The sequence below is a fragment of the Hippocampus guttulatus genome, chromosome 11, assembly GCF_054856545.1.
Source record: "Hippocampus guttulatus isolate MCC_2025c chromosome 11, RoL_Hgut_1.0, whole genome shotgun sequence".
Lineage (NCBI taxonomy): Eukaryota > Metazoa > Chordata > Actinopteri > Syngnathiformes > Syngnathidae > Hippocampus > Hippocampus guttulatus.
In genome coordinates this window covers 20,218,640-20,235,554 of record NC_141271.1, presented here as the reverse complement: position 1 = coordinate 20,235,554, position 16,915 = coordinate 20,218,640, and the positions used below count along the sequence as shown (strand labels likewise).

Below are 16,915 nucleotides of genomic sequence, written 5' to 3'. Positions count from 1 at the left end.
GAAGAAGGGGCGCTGACTGTCCGCCGCTGGTTGACATCCGGAAGGTGGGGCTTTTGTTGGCTTGAGCTTCGGGTTTTTTTATTTTATTTTTTATTTTATTTTGGGGGAACCAATGCGTCGATATGGTCCCTTAACCCAAACTTCCAGATAGCATCGGGCCCAGGCGGAAATACAAATCTTGCATTGGTGAGTTGAATTTTTTTGCCAAAGATGTTGGATTTGATTGAGGTTTTGGTTGTTAGCTTCCCAGCTACCACCTGGCTTGTGTTTGTACTACTTTGCTAATTAGTCACGGTCAAGTCTGCTCACTTACTCTGTAACTTTGGCAATTATAACAGCGACTCGCCGACGTGTTTTTTGGCAACGTCTTTTATCGTGAAACGTATGTTGTAAAAGCAGACCCGATAGCTTATCGTCAACTTCTCAGTTACCGTTGAGGCCAACGCAGCTGGCGTCGTTGACAAAAAGCCAGCGGGATGTCAAATGTACGCTGAAAGTCGAACTGAACTCATGTACGCATTTGCGGCCGTCATTGCGAATTGTTTCCCCACCGAGGTGAATGTTTGGTGCTCAAAAGTTTTTTTTTCTCCTGCTGAGTCGGCGACACACCCAAGCGTCCTCCTGCTTTATGGAACTCATGTGACGCTCTTCTCCGTCCGCTGAATGATCATTGAACTCCCACGATCGTTCATCGTAAATCGAGGCGAACCGACCGTTCGCGTCCGTCGCGCGTAAGTACCAAATGTTAAGATGAAAAATTTCGTTTCAATCGTCAAAATGTAACGTCTATAGCTCAGCGGGAGCAAACCATTTGGAATGCGGGTTCCTACTTACGACACCTCGAGGATACGACGTTTCATTCGATTGTGTTGGCTTTATGGCCTACAATTTATTTGGAGGGGGGGGGGGGGGGGGAGAAATACCTGCTGTAAATATGACAGCCACCGCGTTAGCGTAGGTCATTGACAGACTTTAATCAGAAATTCGGAACTCCGTCGTCAACTCAGGACCCCCCCCCCCCATGGGAGGTTTAATGTACACAGTTTGGCCAAGGTTGTTGTAAGTTGCCTGAAGTTCGCCTTCGGTGTGGGCAAAACAAAAGCAGACCATCCTGGCAAAATAGGGGAAGATTCACACCTGGAGATTGGACACGCGCGTGTTGGGAACATGGCTCCAAATAAAACATTAGTTTAATCGCCTACAATCCGCTGTATCTCCTTTCCATTTTGGTCATCGAAGTGGTGCGAATGAAGCTTTTTTGGCTTCTCGTGTTGCCAATCATTCAGAAAGACCCTCTAACGCTGCTTGGAAAGCGAAGGGAGGGATTTCGGGGAGTACATACCAAGCTGTCATCGATTGTCTGTATTATGTCAACAGGCAGGGAAGTGCCGGTGGGGGGTGGGGTTGTTTATCTTCATGTAGCTGTGCTGTGATGAGATTGTCATGACCCTCTTTTCTACTGGCCAACTTTTTCAAATACTTTTTTCCCCCCCAGCTCACAGTCATGTGCGAAAGGTACCGAGGCGGGAAAAAGGCTTTTTTTTACACACAATCGAAACGAGGCTTAAGACCGTGATCCGACATTGCTGATGTCTTACCTCACAAGTAAAGTACGAATGTTCAAAACTTCCCACTGGCGCACTCTTCCCGGAAGACTGGACGATGTCACAACAGCAAAGGGAGGAGCCTCCGCTCCATATTTTCTTCCGCTTGATGAAATCAGCCTTTGCAACGAGACGATCGGATGATTCATCCCAAAGAAACGGCGGGGAGACGACAACCGTCCGGCCTCGATGACTTATTCCTTGAGATAATCACTGCCGAAAACTCAAGAATGGAAGTCGATAGAGAGTCGACGCTTTCTTTTGGGAGGTTTGGTGCTTATGTCGTGGCAGCAAATAATATCGTTGGAGCTCGGAGGGGGCTTGCGTACTAGGTATCTTTCTGCGCACTCCCAGCTCCATCAATTTGTACGAAATACTCGCAGCGAAGGACCAACGCCGCCCTGCGTCGCTCGCTTTCTCGATGCGTCGTCAGTCTCCGCGGGCCGATCGCCGGCTTTAGTTTCCCGCCGCCCGGTTCGGTCAAAGACGCGTCTGTGTCCATGGGCCGGCATCGGCGCTGTCATTGGTATGCGTCGGGGGGGGGGGGCCGCCGTCGCTCCCTTTCCGCCTCGCCGCTTGAGAGCATCTTTTTACAAGGGAGGCTAATTTGCGCTTCATATTCGACGAGCTCGTCCGCCGGGTGCTTGATCAGGCGAAGCGCCGCCATCTCAAAAGATGAAGAGATGAAATTCATCCACCGCAATTTAAATAAAGATGGACGGTGTTGTACGTGATACCGTTTGAGATGAGAGGGCGCCGTTTGGATCGAGACCATCCGAGCGCCTTTGAGATTTGTTTAACCGCCATTGGATAAAAAAAATAAAAAAATCTCCCCCCCCCCCCCGCGCCGGCACGCCACAGAGCATCTCGCGCAAATATGGGTCAAGGCTTCAAAAGCATTTGCACTTTTGCCGTTGCTCAGACAGGCAAGCGCAACACGCTGGGAAAAGCTTCAAGCACTTTTGCCGAGTTGGCGAAAGTCGAACTTCTGGACGCGGACCTTTTTCCGCCGTTGCCGGGACAAAATGTCCGCGCGCGCGTGGGAGCGGGTTGCGTTTGAATCATTTAGGCCGACATCCCTCGCTTGCCGCCCCTCCCCCGACTCGCTCCCTCTGTGCGCAAATGCTGACTAAGGGCACATGTGGGCATCCTGTCCATCAAGCCTTTCACTGACCTGCTTTGTTCACAAAGGCAGGAAGGACACGCCGCGGGGCCAAGGACGCGCCGCGGGGCCAAGGACGCGCCGCGGGGCCAAGGACGCGCCGCAGGGCCAAGGACGCGCCGCGGCCTCGCTTCCCGCTCAGACGGCCGCAGAAGACGCTGCCGCGCGTGTGCGCTTTGCCTTCGCGTGATGCAAGTCGTGCGCGCCCACGTCCGCTTTTTGGACAGGCGCGGCCACGAGTCGATGACGATGAGGGCGTTCGCAGCCCGTTGGATACCTTCCGCGCGTTCCGCGATTCCGACTCGTTGCGGACGCCGTCCCATTGAGCGACTCTCATTTCTCGCCGGCAGGTCGCATCAGGAGCGCGGAGAAGTCTCGCGCGTGGGCGTGGCCAAAAACCACACAAGACGATGGCGACGGGTAAAAGTAAAAACCAGAGTTCCCTGGCTCTGCACAAGGTGATCATGGTGGGCAGCGGCGGCGTGGGCAAGTCGGCGCTGACCTTGCAGTTTATGTACGACGAGGTAAGTTGGCTTTTCTTTTCACCGCCATGGAAAAGGTCTCGTTTGAACAAAACGGGAACACCGGGCCGGCTCCTGCTGTCGTTGTGCGCGTGTGACTTAATATGCCCCCCCCCCCCCCCCCCCCCCCTCCCTGCCCTCCTCCCCTCCCACCACCACCACCACATTGTCCCACTATTTCTAAGTGAAGTGCGGCATATCACTCGAAGTGTTGGGAAGCTCTCACCAGAGTTAAGCCGCTGGAACAAACAATTAGCGAGTGCAGTGAGATTTCTTTGTTGCTCGTCAGCGCCGGCAACTGCGCTGTTTTTTTTCCCTCCTTCCCAATTTGCAGTTCCTAACGGTCCCTCTCTTCTGGCGTGCCGCGTGAGAACGTCTCTTTCATCCATCTGAGCACTTAATATTGTCGTTTTCGCGCCCGTTGTTCCTCATTGAGGATCGCGTGACAAATATCACAACTTCCTCGGCGTTCTTGAATTCAGGACCTTTAAGGCAAATCGGCAAATGCATGCAAATGAAAGATCCCGACTTCACTCAAATTGGGATTCCAAAAGAGTGACGACAACTTGATCAATGTTTGCAAATGTTGATTTATTCTTCAGGGTTCGTTCTCGGTCGCGATTGTTCGCCATTCGCAAACAAACAATTTTTTGACGATGCATTTTTATCTATAGAGCGCTTTGAACAACGGGTGTCACCGAAACAAAGTGCGTCACAGAACATCGAACAAAAGCCATGCAGCGGTACGCGTAGCATAAAACGACGACGCAATATTATCGCAAACAATTTTTCCAGTCGGCAAGAAATTTTTGAACATTCCGAATTTTCTTGCCGACAACAGAAACTGTTTGCGAATGAAAGTCAACGTCGGCTACCTTTGCAAACACTCGCCGACCGCGGCCGCTTCGGTGAGATACGAGCTGGAATCGGCCAACCGGAGTTGACCAAGGCTTTTCTCCGCCCACTCCAACAAAAGAACGTAGTCGGCGGCCGGCGATGTCGACGGCATCCGCCGGTCTCTTTTGAGTCTTAACGCGTCTGCGACGTGCGAAGGATGAAGAATCGGACACGATTTGATCATTTTGCCCAAATTTGCAAAAGACCGCGTGAGAGTTTTTCCCTGGCGGACGCAGCACTTCATCACCGAGCCGCTGAATTGCGCTTGAAATCTCAAGAGGAAATCTCCCGACATGTTTGCTCGCCAGTTCGTGGAGGACTACGAGCCCACCAAGGCGGACAGCTACAGGAAGAAAGTGGTCCTGGACGGAGAGGAGGTCCAGATCGACATCCTGGACACGGCCGGCCAGGAGGACTACGCCGCCATCAGGGATAACTACTTTCGAAGCGGCGAGGGCTTCCTGCTCGTCTTCTCCATCACCGAGCACGAGTCGTTCACGGCCACCGCCGAATTCAGGTGCCGGACCGGCCGCCCGTCGGGTTTTCGTCTCGCGCTTCAGGCAAGCGCAGCGCGACCGATGTCTGCGCGTGCGTCGGCAGGGAGCAGATCCTGCGAGTCAAGGCGGAGGAGGACAAGATCCCTCTGCTGCTGGTGGGAAACAAGTCGGACCTGGAGGACCGTCGGCACGTGTCTGTGGACGAGGCCCGCGGCAAGGCCGAGGAGTGGGCCGTCCAGTACGTCGAGACCTCCGCCAAAACCAGGGCCAACGTCGATAAGGTACAACGCGGACGACCTCGGACTGCCCCCCCCCCCTTTTTTATTTTATTTTTATTTTTTTTTATGGAGCTTGTGTGCTTTTGGTCTTGCGCTTTAGGTTTTCTTCGACCTGATGCGCGACATCCGGGAGAAGAAAATGTCGGAGAACAAGGATAAAAACGGAAAAGGCAAGAACAAGAAGAAGAAGAAGAGCTTGAAAGAGAGATGCTGTCTACTCTGAAATCCGCACGGACCTTGAATGACGCACAATCCTGACTGCAGAGTTTAAAAAAACGTTTTTTTTTTTTTTTGTCTTTCAATTCAAGTCTACCCGTTTTCTAAGCAGTGTGAGTTCAGTATGTCAACGCGTTAATTCCTGCTTGATGCCATGTGGAGCTAACTAAGCAAAGATCCTGACCGATGGAGCAACCTGCCAGTGACGTTAGCTCTTCATTTTCGTCTCTGGAACTCGGAGATGCTGACTGCCGTTGATTCTTTCCATTGGCTGTCACAGTGCTTGTGTTTTTTGTTTTTTTTCTTCTCAATCTTAATTTGCTTTATGGATCGTTTTCTTATTGTACCGCAAACTAACGCTAATGCTACTGCCTGTCACCGTAAAGCAAATTTACAGCAAATCTAATCATGTCTTTTTATGCTGCATTTGTCCTTTTCTCACCACTGCAAAAGAACCCGCTGAGACCATACGTGACCAAACGTTCTTTCATTCAGGCACTTTTTTTTTTCTTTAAATAATACGATGATGCTCCTCTGATATTGATGTCATTTTGACCCACTTTCCAAAGTGCACATTTTACTGTCCGTTTCTGACGACGGCTTAGCTTTGGAGTGACTTTTTCCTCTTTGGAAGAACATGCACTACAGCAGATGCTCAGAAGTTGCCACTAAAAACGATTTCAGCAAGTACGTATTTTCAGTAAGTTCCACTAACTTTTGCTTTGGATGCCAACGTTTTAACGATGGGAAATACAACTTTTCTAACATTGTACTTGCCCTTCCTCAGTTAGCCACTTATTTCCCCACTACTGTGACTTAAGTTTTATTTCTATCCTGTGAGCATTGCTGAATAAATGTTTTTATACATACTGGACATTCATTTCTTTCCAGTTTCCTCTCAACAGTCATAAGGAATTTGATGCTTGGTTTTCTCACAAATAACCACAAAGCACTTAATGCTGTTGTGTTTCATCATTTTGGGGCCCTTTGCAGCGTGTGACAAGTTTGAAGAAGATTCACTACGAGAGACCGATTCGGACAAAATCATTTGAAATCAAGCGGGCTTTATTAATAATTTTTTCATGGAACGTTTGGGGGGCCCTGGAAATCTCAACTCTCCCCCAGCCTGTATTGGCACAACATACTCAACACAATTCAAGTTGAAAATGGATTTCCTGCTTTTGTATGATCTGGAAGTTCCTGATATTGAAATGGGCCAAACAAATGCAGAAGTTGCTTAATGACCTCTTGTTTGTTCTATTGTCTATTGGAAATGACCGCGACCGCTGTTGTACCATTAGCGGTACGCGAGCTCCCTCTACTGGTACATTAACAAACATCTGAATTCAGGAAGGTGTCCCGATGGCTCAATCACAATTTAAAATATGACTTTTCTGATACAAAAACAGTGCACTTCCGTTGTGTTTACTTTTTAAGAAATACAATAAACAAGCATTTTGTAGCTGTTTGTTTTTAAATATGAATTTAGGTTCTATTTGTGTTTTAATATTATGTGCGTAACCGTAATACTGTATAAGAACCGATCCCGCGAAGCCACGTTTTCGGACTAAACATGCTTTTTACGGCAGTAACTCACGCGCTAAATTGACGTGTGCGCCACCCATTCAGGTCGCAACTAATAAACGGAATTCACGAATAAACTCGAATCGGCTCATTCTACATACATCACTACTAGTGAGCTCCACGAGCATTTTACGGCATCTCCACTGAGGGAACTAAATGTCAGCCTTCCTGACGGGGACATTTGCCCGCTCGCCCGACACTGCGCACCGGTCCCCTTGTGCGCTAAGTAGGCAGATTAGGTGGTCCGTTAAACTCGCGGGACGGCACTTATTTGGAAAGATATGAAAGGTCGAAGTGAGTTTGCCTAATGACCGATGCAGTGTCGTCGGCCCACTGCAAGGTCTTTAATCATTGTGCAGAGAGAGGCCTCCCGTCCTCTGAGTAACCCTCATTATATCGCAGCTAATGTTGGAGATGAGGATGTTCAAGTGATAAAACGCCATCGTGTTCTTTCATTAGACGCAAAGAGAAACACACTCGGTGGAATTGCGCTCGACCTGGAAGATAAATGCAAGGGACAAAGGAGAACTTCTATTTTCGCAGCTGCCGCTGCTGTCTCCGAGGAGCGGGGGAGCAGCTGTTCCTTCCGTGGCCGGCAGACGGCAGTGTTGCTCTTCCTTTCGGTCCAAACAGCCATTTTCTCGCAAGCCTCAACGTGCTTGCATTTTCCTTATGTCTCTTTCTCTGTCGAGCTTCCTTCACTGGTGACGATTGACGAAATGAAGGGCAGTGATTTGATGCTATAGATCCTACAAGCAAAGACTGGATTGAGGAGTGATTGAGGACTTGTTTAGTGTCTGGATGCTAATATTTTATTGCTACAAATAGATACAGTTCTGTGTTAGGCCTGGGAAATGTGGCGCTCGGGCTTACTACAGGCTCCCTAAGGGAAAAGAACAATAGTCCAAAATTAAGCAAGTGCTCACCCCATTGGCCAAATCATCAAACTAAAAATAAGACCAACTTTCATACTCAGATCATTTTTGTGCATCCACAATCCACGCAGTCTAATCAAATACAGTAAGTTAAAGGGGAAATCGAGTCAAAAATAATCCATATGATATTATGTTCCGTGCGCCCGCATAAGGCTCAGCACAGCAGTCCAATTCATAATGTGGGATATGAACGGAGCACTAAAATCAGCACCCGTTTTTATCAACCCCAGGGATATTTTGCCACTCGCTGTCGACTGAAAATGACATCACAGTCGCTCAGCTCAGGTAACCACTATCACGGTTCACCTATTTAGCGGGTTCAGTCATGTGCTGAGGCACTGTGATGTCATTTTCGGTCAAAAAGAAAAGTTCTCCCTGATTAATAACGTACGAATATATGCAAAGCTTTCGAAGCTGCATTTTTTTTCTGCGGGAAAATCACCCTTGAAGTTGTGCCAGCCACTTGACTGTACATACCGCAAATATCTTTCATCCCTGAAAGCCAACAAAGGACTGTCATACAACCACAGCTTGTTCCCTAGTTGTTATCACTTCAGAAGACATCAGATTGTCTTCACTCGAATAACATGACAGGTTACCTTTAAGATCCTGTTCAGATTTCAGATGCGCGCACTACATTAGAACTCCTTTGCATCATGATGCCGTTAATCCCGACTGCCGTTTTGTAAGCAAGACGAAGCCTCTAATATGGAATCGGAATCTTTTGGAGCTGAAATGTAAAGTGCTGCAATTCCCTTGCACGCAATTTGATATCGTGCATTATTCAGTACTTTTTCTTCTCATCTGCCACATGGCAGGCCTCGTTTTGGGGTTGTGAGGAATAGAGGCCTCCGAGTATCCTCCATGCGCCAAAGGACGTGTGTCCCGCAGTGCTGGAAGACCAGCAAGAAGGTTCGGTCTGAATTTTTCTTCCCCAAGGACCCCCCTCATATTCCAATTGTAACTACTTCGGGCACCCATCCATTAGATGGGAATTAGTCTTTTGATGTTTTAACCTTACTCACATGCAGACTTCTTCGTTTGTGTCTGCATGTCTCTGTTATACTGCCCCCCGGTGGCCTACTTGCACACACCTAATGGAGCCGCGGTATTGCGATTGCTATACCTATTTGTCATGTCCTTGTTTACGATGATACGAATGCAGCGTGTTATACCGAAGACAAAGTCCTTGTGTGTTCTACATACTTGGCCAATAAAGATGATTCTGATTCTGATTCTGATATGTTTTGCTAAAGTACAATATACAGTACATATATATATATATATACAGTATATATATATATATATATATATATATATATATGTGTGTGTGTGTGCGTGTGAGAGAGAGAGACGCTGTTATATTAGGGCTCTTTGTTACTGTCATGACAGCTGCCTGTAGCACGCAGCTGGTGGACAAAGTCAGAATTGGGTTTGTGGCTGCGCTTCTGTTCCCGACGTGGTGGTGTGTGTGATTGATTGACAGGCGGAGGTGACAGCACACCACCGACTCCCGTAACTAGAAACGGAAGCAGAGGACTCAGGGCGGATTTTCTGTCAATTTGCTGTGTGATTTCATTTCCGGTATGTCTCCTAAGTCCGCTGCTACTTTCTCAATGTTTGCTCTTGACCAAGCTTCAAGATCAGTTGTCGTGGCAGCGGGAATATCGTCAATTGTTTTGCATTGAAAGAGCATATTTCCACCTGGGGAGAAAAATGCTTGAAGCATGTTTGGGAAATTTTCAGACCATTCATTATTGATCCATCCGTAATGTATAAGTTATGTCCGTAACATTGAGAGCGGCTTCTGTGCACTGGATACACACAGTCAAACAAGCCCACGTGTTGTCACCCAGTGCTCCTCTCTTTTGTTGTTGTTTTTTTTTTTTTTTGTAGGATATACGAGCCTCCAATCGTACTGTGTTTTTCTGGTCAAAGTGCATTTTCGCGAGGAGGCAAACGTGCCTGGTGTTGTGCCCTGGGCTTTCCTTGAAAGAACAAAATAACAGCAGGCAATCACACAGCGACACCCGTGTGTTTTTCTCCACATGAAGCAGCCCAAACGTTCATCTGAGGAGGCTGAGAGTCAGAACCCCATCTGGGAAAATCTTGACAGCCTTTCTACAGTGGCCGGGCGGGGGGGGGGGGGGGGGGGGGTCTGTCTGCATTTGCTTCGCACGCCCACCATTATCATGTTCAAGGTGCTGCAAAGAAGATAACAATGGTCAGTTTTGATTGACACCGTCCAAGATGACTCACCCTCCGCTAATGTTGCGGGTCATTTTGAGCAATTGAATACAGATGATAGTAGTTTCTTTTTCCCAGGCTGAAACCTGTTGTATTGAGCTTCTTAAGCGCAATCAACATATACAGTCGAAAACGGCTCATTTCACACGCACTGGCACGTAAACGGTTTTAACGCATTTTTAATGGGGACGGGGGCAGGGGGGAGTGAATTATCCCCATTGAAGCGTGGTCTGTCAGCGCCGATGTTGAATTGCTCAGTAATGACGTTAATAATGAGCCATCGACAATCATTTCTGGCGTTTTAATTCTCTATTTCTGAGAGTTTGGGATAATTAAACACGATTCGGGTCACAGTAACGAACCGAACTTCGTTGCTGAGAAACAAATGTTCGTGCATCCAAATGAATGATCGCAATGGCTTTTTTTTGTGCTTGAGTGAGTTTTCCTTATATAACGCCGGAAACGGGGTCAACATGAAACACTCCCGACGGGCGTGGCCAAAGACGACCAAAGTGGCAGGCAGCTTCTGGTGTGAAGAAACTAGTTTGCACGAGCGGTCGGCAGTCAGCCACTGGTTTGCCACAATCGTGGGTCGGGACGTTTGTGTGTCCCTGAAAAGGGGAAGGACCCAAAAAAAAAAACAAGGCGTAAAGTAACAAAGAAATACATCAAGAAAAACAGGAAACAAAACTTGATGTGACGAGGGACAACGAGGCACACTTGGGCAAGACACGAGTGACGGGGTGAGAGCCGATTGGCTGACACGAGGAACGGCGCTGACAAGAACAGACAGTAGGTCAGTCGGAGTCGGTCAGGCTGTCATTCAAAATTCATCGCAGATGTAAAAGGACAAACTAAAAACACATTTCCAGGTTTTCAGCCTAGGTGAAACCCAGAAGGCCAGAAGTTAGTCTACCTTGACTACGTTTAGAACGTACCTTTAGCCAGAAAGCAAAACTCAAGAGTCCCCTGTCACCAAAATGTCGAGGTGCGGCAGTAAATGGCGCCGTCAACGATTGCCAGCCGTCTTTCAAAATGCTCCACACTTTCTCCTAATTTCTCTCCTTTTCTCCGTGGCCGTCTTTTCCTTCCTTGACAATGGCACCATGTTTTTGTGGTTCAATTAAAAAAAAAAATGCAGCGCAGTATATCGTATGTGAAGCTTCAAACCCGATACACGGACGGGTTTGAACCACAAAAAAAAATCTCTGCACATATTCTAATGCTACAAATTGCGTTAACTCCAACGATTAAAAACCAAAAGCTTGTCATGTGTGGTTGCATTTTTGCAGTATTTGATGCGGTGACATGAAAAGTTGAGTCTTGATCATCATCCATCGCGACCCGTTCCCGCTTTTGATTAAGCCCGGAAAAGTTCCCCAGCAATCGGTTGCGCCCGCTGATCGATAGATAACGTCTGCCTTGCTGCTAAATGGAAGGATGCGGAAGGGGAAAAGATTTCTCTCCTTCTTGATGCCGGCGGACAGGATTTTGTCCTGTGCGATGGCAAACGCTCGGATGCGCCACCCCCCTGCCTCCCCCTCCCTCGAAGATTTCCAGTGACAGATCAGCGGCGAGGCGCTCTCTGACGAAGAGCGCCGAGACACCAAAATCGTTGTCCTCATTCTTGGCACCGAAGGGGGAATTAGGCATTCCTTATCCCGCGCGGCATCCTGTATGTGCCCCGTTTGAACCTTGGGATCAGGTTCCACTTACGCTTCTGTCAGTCAGAAGGGCCTCGGGCCAAGATCAAAGAAAACAAAAAAAAGGCTGCGTGGCGTCTCGTCCGCTTGCCGCAAGCCATTTTTGTCCCGCCGTGACAGGGGAGGACATTCGCTCGGTGGCCTTGCCGTCTTGGCATTCTCTGCTGTTTACTTTCATGACTCCGCCCATTTATCTTCTCGAGCCTTTCGTAGCGGTGGGACAATTGACGATGACGGCAATACCAATTATAATCTTAAAAAAAATGCTGTGAGGAGAAGATATGTCCACGATCGGATATTCATCGATATCTGTATCATGCGTAAAGTGTCGTCCCCAATAAATTTTTTTATTTTTTTTTAGCGCTGCTAAAATTCAGATTGGACTCACGCGGGGTCAACAGAATCCCAACAACCAGGCCTAATCGTCGCTTCCAGCAAACTGCCAGATTTTCAGATGCCTCTGCAAGATTATCTCGAGCGGTGTCCCCCCCTGGAAACTACGCGCGCGAGCAATGAGGCGCATCTCTCGACCGTCTGGGCGCACTCGGCGCACACGCATCACATTTCTAGACTCGATAGCTCGAAAGTGCAGAAAGCATTTGTTTCCAAATGAAGCATCCCATCGGGCCGCAGCTTGTACTGCATTCCGAACCGCATCCGCCGAGGGAACGAAGGCTCCGGGGTGCGATCCCGGCGCGACACGAACGGGCAGCGGCCCGGCTGGATCTGGCTCGGAAAGGCAATAATTAGCCCGCGTGGTCGTTTCTGGCGGTGGGCGCTCATCATCGCAATAACTCACATCAAAGGTGGGTGGGCGGGCTTTCATTCAGAGGCTATTAATAAATGTGCCCGGCGGGATACTGCGGGGCTGCTTACGTTGATTTGCGTATGCAACGTGAGCAATGATTGCATCAGGACCTGCCGCATTAAGTATGGATCAATGAAGGCGTGTCGTAGATGAGGGCGTCGACGCGCAACCTGTCTGGGGTTTTTTTTTTTTTTTTCTTCATGTCGTTTGGTTCTAAATGAGCCTCCGAGAGATTCGCTTCAATTTGGTTCCGTAGAAGCATGTCAAGCTAATCACCAGGCCGGCGCTTTCTCATTCGCCACTCGACTTCCCCGGAGAGCCCGTTGCGCAACCTGAAAGCTCAACTCTCCGGGGTATTCGAGTGGACCGTGGGGCGCGCGGTGTTTGCATAACGCAGCCACCGTGCCTGCAAATTAGGCGGCAATTATTTAACAAAGTGCTAGGTATGAATACGATATCAAACAGACATTCAAATGAATCGTTGCTCCTTCCTCGGTGGAAACGAGTCCGTTTAGGACCTTGAGGGATTGCATTGCGGCGCAGTACATTTTGAAGAATCGGGTTCGGCGAGGGAGGTTTGATGCTCGGGTTTCGGACAGGGATGCTAACTGGAACATTACCCACCCGCATTTTTACCTCAGAGTCACGCGGCACGAAACACAAGCCACAGGAAAGAATGTAAATAGACCACGCGTGCCCAAAGTTTGGGATTTTTTCACACTTACAAAAACAAGCCCAAGTGCACAGCACTTCCTATATTATAAAAACAAACCAAACCGTGAAAACACAATCTAATTTCAAGATCATCTTGCAACGGGATTAAATTTTGGAAATCTCAGTAGCATGCTAACCACCCAAGGCTAACTGTAGCAACCTGTCAAGATCTTCACACACACGAGTCCACACGTTTCATTTCAATCTGCTTCCTTAACACCATTTATCACTTTCTTATGGACTACGTGCGCGAGATCCACTTCCGATCTCATCCTAAATGAGTTGACGGTTAGCTTCCTGCTCCTTCAAAATCAACGCACATGAAAGTCCAGCACTTTAAACTGCCCAAAAAAAAAAACAGAGTAAACATTACACGCGGCAGACTTTTAAGTTTCGTCAAATACTGAGCGGCTCAAGTGAACACGGCTCGGTGCTTTTTGCGCCGGCTCACGCCGCTCACCTAGCGCAATTAGCTTCCATGGGTTTTTTTTTTGAAAGAGTTTGTCCGGGACACACACAAAATAAAATGAGGAGATTTGTTGTTACTCGGCATACAAAGTTATCATGTGGGAAACATTTCGGCACGGGTCACATCGATTTTACTGAGGTGACTTTTAATCACAGACGCCGTACCGAACAATGAATTTGATCCTTGCCGAAATAAAGAGCCCGGCTGATCAAAGCTGATCCAATGGGACTTAAGTTGCACTTGCGTGTTCTGTTTTTGGGCATGGTTCCAAGAAGAGCTCTGGAGCGCAATCATTCTTATCGGCTTTCTTCAAACGGCAGCTCCTGCATGAATTAAAATGGACGAGATCGAACGCGAGTATTGTTAGTTCGAAAGAGTGCAGTGGCGCTCGTGACCTCATTGCACCGCACGGTGTCAATATGATGGATGATTGCATCGTTCTGGTCTTGACCGCCGGCTTGTCTGCTTTTCCTTTACTGTTTCATTTTTCTTTCTCAGCCTTGTGTGTGTTCGTGTGTGTCAAGGTTGGGTAGATTTCACATTTCCATTCATTCTTTCAATGTATGTTTTCTCTGCAATTAATACTGATGAATGGTGTGGATTGTTTTTTTTTTTTCCCCCGTTTCATTCTCTTCCTGGCTAATAAACGTGATCTTATGTTTTTGGCAGTCGGTCCAAAGGGGTGAAAATCGTTGCGTTTTTCACATCGCTCCTTCAGTTTATTATGGGCTGGCAGGATCAAGCGTCTTTGGAAAGTGTGGGGTATTTGAAACGCGCATGAAACAAAACAAATGATTCCGGGATGGCGGTGACAGGAGGACGAAGGGGCTCCGTGGATTCCCGGCGGCGAGGCTGTGGGACAGAGAGAAAAAAAAAAGTCCTTCCTCGCAGGAAAATAACGTGTGAACAAAACAAATGCGACAAGAGAGTCACCGTGGCGGTGTGGTAGGCGGGTAGTCTTCCTCGGGCTTTTGTGGATGGATGAACAAAATAATCTGCAGATCAAAGCTCAGCCAGACCGGGAAGCGCTTAAAAAGCCCGACGGCAAAACAACAACAAACACAAAACTTATAACGACAACAAAAATTGCCGGAAGATGGACCGGGATGGCTGTGACCCCCCGCCCCCCAAAAACAAACAAAAAAAAACACATCTACTCTACTTCAAGTATTTTTTTTTTTTGAACCGTGGTCCAAAAACTAAGGTAGGGACCATACCGTTGCATGACTTATACGGTCCCAACATGAGTAGAAATCTCCTAGTTGAAAAACGTTGCTTGTAGGATCAGCTATCTTTACTAATTGTAAGAAATCTCTTCAATTGCTAGTTCTCTAGTATTGATCTGCTCATTTTTTTTCCCTCCCTTCGCTCGCCATCACATTGATTCGGTTCACAGGCGACGCCAGTAATCAATTCTATGAGAGAACAAACACAAATGCCACCGCTCATCAATATTTCATTTGATTGAGATCCATCTCCCAAAAAAAAAAACCGCCTCCTAAGTCAAGACGGTGCGGCTCGGCTTCCCCGCTTGCCTCATGACATTGCTGTTGAGCCGTCCTTTACCATGTGTTTGCCTCTCTCTTTGATATTGTTCGGCGGTGTAAAACAGTCTCCATCCCCGACAGAAAACTCAAATCGCAAGGCAGTGCCTCAGAAGTCCCGCGCGAGGTGGCTTTCTGCCTGCGTTGCCGAGTAACTGCAAACAACGCCCCGTGTGAGCCACCTCGGCACTCCCGAGCCGCGTTTGTTGCTCGCTTGAACGCCACAGACTGCTTTTTTGCTTTTTTTTCACTTCCGAAGTTGACGCTGCTAAACGCTAAACCGAAGCTACCACATACCTAATGATTTGTGATCGTAAATCTTGAACGGGTTTAACATTTATGATTGTCAGCCTGAGCAGATCAGGGGACGGGGGTGTGGGGGTGGGGGGGGGGGATCAGTCTTAACCCATCGCCACACTGAGTACAATATCTTCGGAGTATTCCTGACATGATTTGATGACCGTATTTTCCACACTATAAGGCGCACCTAAAAGCATTCAATTTCCTCAAAAGCCGACAGTGCGCCTTATAATGCGATACGCCTTATATATGGATCAATATCCAGATTTCTTGGACATAGTATTTTAAATGTTCTGTAAAGCGCTTTGTTACAGCGTCAGCGGTTTTGAAGGCCCTATATAAATAAAGCTGTATTGTATTGTATTCCCTTTAACGTAGGTCCATCCAATGGATTCATAACGCAACCACAGACATTGTTGTACCTTCAATGCGCCATGTAATGCGGCACACCCTATATATTAAAATACTTTTAAAATAGGCCATTCAATGAAGGTGTGCCTTCTACTCCCAAGCGCCTTATAGTGCAGAAAATACGGTAGATTTGTATCGCTGCAGGGAACTGTCAAAAGCAACTCAGCACGTGTGAGGGCACCTAGGACATGGCAAAAGCTTCTTCATGTGCCCCAGACTTTGATTGCATCCAATGTGGGTAAATGCAACATTTTTCGTGACACGTTTTCAATCACGTCTCAACGACTTTGATTTCAGATTAATCGTCTTACTTACGGAGGCAAAAATGGAAGCAATGCAACGATAGCTCGCGCTGGAACTGTAAACCCCGATCGGGAGAAACCTTTGTCAGCTGCGTGAAGTATACATCGTCATCGTCGTCGAGCAAAACTTCATTGGCGACTGCCAATGAATTTAGGAAAGAGGGGAAAAAGCGGCACAGCAAACAAGTGACAACAGCTGAGTATATCCGGGATTTGGTGTTCTCTCCTCCTGGCGCTTGAACGTTTATTGCAAGATGGCGCGTTTTGCTTGAGAAAATGCTGTTTTGAGGCCATCTGGGAGGAAAATTCTGCCTTTCTGTGGAGACTTTACATTTGACTTCCGGTGCTTGTGTGCCGCCGTCCGTGTCAAGCGAATCGAAGACTCTCGATTGCCCGTAAATGTGAAGGAGATTGACAGCGGATCAGTCCACGATGTAAGTTGCCCGTCAGCCGAAATCAGAGGCAATCCAAACCGTCCACCGTGTGTCGATTCCTGAAAGCGGCGCGCTTCTGTGAAGGGTACCTCCAAAAGGGCAGTCGTGGGCTGTAAGTCGTTTGGAAAGAAGGCTGGCGCTCGGTCGTCTCTCCCGATTTTCACCGCCACCGCTTTGCCGGGAAGGAATCGCGACTTTGACCGGATCCGGCAGTGATCATCGGATAGATTAGCACTTGAAAATGGCTGGAAATTTACAGTATGGCGCCTTCGCCTTCGTCCCGCATCAC

At 47.9% G+C, this 16,915-nt stretch overlaps 1 protein-coding gene across 1 annotated transcript; it reads left to right on the top strand.

The window, feature by feature from the left end:
• The first annotated feature begins 10 nt into the window (after nucleotides 1-10).
• On the top strand, nucleotides 11-6,044 carry LOC147198574 (ras-related protein Ral-B). The gene is made up of 5 exons (XM_086123852.1): nucleotides 11-186; nucleotides 3,117-3,290; nucleotides 4,493-4,701; nucleotides 4,785-4,962; nucleotides 5,060-6,044. The coding sequence occupies exons 2-5, from the start codon at nucleotides 3,177-3,179 to the stop codon at nucleotides 5,180-5,182; spliced, it is 624 nt and encodes a 207-aa protein (XP_085979978.1). The 5' UTR covers nucleotides 11-186; nucleotides 3,117-3,176; the 3' UTR covers nucleotides 5,183-6,044.
• The last annotated feature ends 10,871 nt before the right edge of the window (nucleotides 6,045-16,915 follow it).

What these genes read in the sequence shown, in the direction of transcription:
- LOC147198574 (XM_086123852.1), top strand. Translation starts at nt 3,177, where the DNA reads ATGGCGACGGGTAAAAGTAAAAACCAGAGTTCCCTGGCTCTGCACAAG. An exon ending in TGCAGTTTATGTACGACGAG is followed by an intron (nt 3,291 to 4,492) that starts GTAAGTTGGCTT and finishes TTTGCTCGCCAG; the next exon opens with TTCGTGGAGGACTACGAGCC. An exon ending in ACGGCCACCGCCGAATTCAG is followed by an intron (nt 4,702 to 4,784) that starts GTGCCGGACCGG and finishes GTGCGTCGGCAG; the next exon opens with GGAGCAGATCCTGCGAGTCA.